The sequence below is a fragment of the Antrostomus carolinensis genome, unplaced genomic scaffold, assembly GCF_000700745.2.
Source record: "Antrostomus carolinensis isolate BGI_N321 unplaced genomic scaffold, ASM70074v2 scaffold36437, whole genome shotgun sequence".
NCBI lineage: Eukaryota > Metazoa > Chordata > Aves > Caprimulgiformes > Caprimulgidae > Antrostomus > Antrostomus carolinensis.
In genome coordinates, this window is record NW_010330154.1 from 985 (window position 1) to 2,492 (window position 1,508).

General features: G+C 60.9%; 1 protein-coding gene across 1 annotated transcript in view; it reads left to right on the forward strand.

Annotated features, from left to right (window-relative positions):
* LOC104528742 (mitochondrial Rho GTPase 2) overlaps positions 1-1,508 on the forward strand; it is a 6,420-nt gene that overhangs the window by 660 nt on the left and 4,252 nt on the right. Inside the window, exons 3-4 of the mRNA XM_010172836.2 lie at positions 990-1,043; positions 1,381-1,433. Coding sequence (XP_010171138.2) covers positions 1,402-1,433 — 32 coding nt within the window. The 5' untranslated portion in view covers positions 990-1,043; positions 1,381-1,401. The remainder of the gene's footprint in view (positions 1-989; positions 1,044-1,380; positions 1,434-1,508) is intronic.

Here is a 1,508-nt window from a genome sequence, read left to right on the forward strand (position 1 = left end):
GGAGAGCGGTGGGCGGCGGCTCGCCGCCCACTGAGGAGTGGAGGAGGCTGCTGAGCAGATGATGTGCTCTGAGCCTCAGGGTGTTCCTGATGGACTCAGAAGAAGGGAAAAGCAGAGTCTGAGCTTGAGCAAGACCCCTCTGCTCCTTATGTCTGTGGCTGCCTGATGAAGCAGTGGCACGGAGGGGTTGTTTTGGGAGCTGGAGCCCTGGGCATGGAGGGATGAGGGTTCCCATGTCCCTTGGAGCAACCATTATCCAGTTGGCTGGCTGGGGTGGGCCCAGCTGCCCTGCTCTGCCCTGGGATTAACCTCAGCTCTGTGCAGAGCCTGACTTCTTGATTATGGATAATAAAACTGTCTCCCCTCTGCATCTTACACGAGCAAAGCTATTTAATCTCTCTGCCTCCGTGGCTGACGGCCAAGGAGGTGGGTTGGTGAGCACAGGGGTCCTGCACCTTCTACCCAGCCAGCAAGAGTATACAGAGGCTTCAAATGGCTCCAGGAAATCCTTCCTAAACCTTTGTGTGTGTCCTCGGGATTAACACTAAACTCCCCCCTGAAAGGGGCAGTGATCCCTCCTGTCTGCTTCACACAAAGCCTTGGTGTCAGCGCTGTCTGACGGGCTGGGCCAGGGGAGGAGGGCAGCGGCCGCTGGCCCAGCGCAGGGCACGGGCAGAGCCGTGGTGGGGGGACAGGGAGCTGTGGGAGCAGGGAGCTGGGGGGTGTCAGGCATGGGGGAGCTCCTGGAGCAGAGGAGCCAGTGTTTGCTGTGAGCAGCCCGTTGTGGAGCTGGTGTTGATGGTGGGCAGGCGAGCGGTGGCTGTGGGAGCGCTGTGTGTACGTGTGCACGCTCACGCGCGCTCAGGCGAGGTCCAGTGCCAGCGGTGACAGGGCCAAGCTGCCTGGCTCCAGGGCTGTCCTGCCACTGTGCCTTGGGCTCAGCCAGCCTCCCCGCCGCGGGGCTCACTCGCCACCCTTCTCTCTTGCAGGCCAACGTGGTCTGTGTGGTGTACGATGTCACCAAGGAGGCCACCATCGAGAAGGTAACTGGGTCCTACCAGGCTTTGTTGGTGTGGGTGGGTCCTGATGTCCCTCAGCCCTGCAAGGATTTGGGGTTTGATACCCCTGCAAGCAGCAGCAGCAACAGGCTGAGCACAGCCCAGGCTTGCTCCTGTGTTGGCTGTTGTCCTCACGTGTTGGGCTCCTCACCTCCTCCTGCTGGTGTCCAGCATCCCTGGGTCTGCTCTGCCCGCTGGTGCTGGGGAACACTGGGGAGCAGATGGCTGCAGAGCCCAGCTGGCTGCCACAGGAGCTGAGCTGGGAGCTTCCTCTCCCTCCCCACACCATGCTGACAGTCCCTTCCCTCTGCTCACCTTTCAGATCCGCACCAAATGGATCCCCATGGTGAACGGGGGAGTGGAGAAAGGCTCCAGGTACTGTGTGTAGCGTGGTTCCTGAGTGCAGAATTGGGGGATTCTGGAGGCTGTGGGGTACCCACCACCTTCATT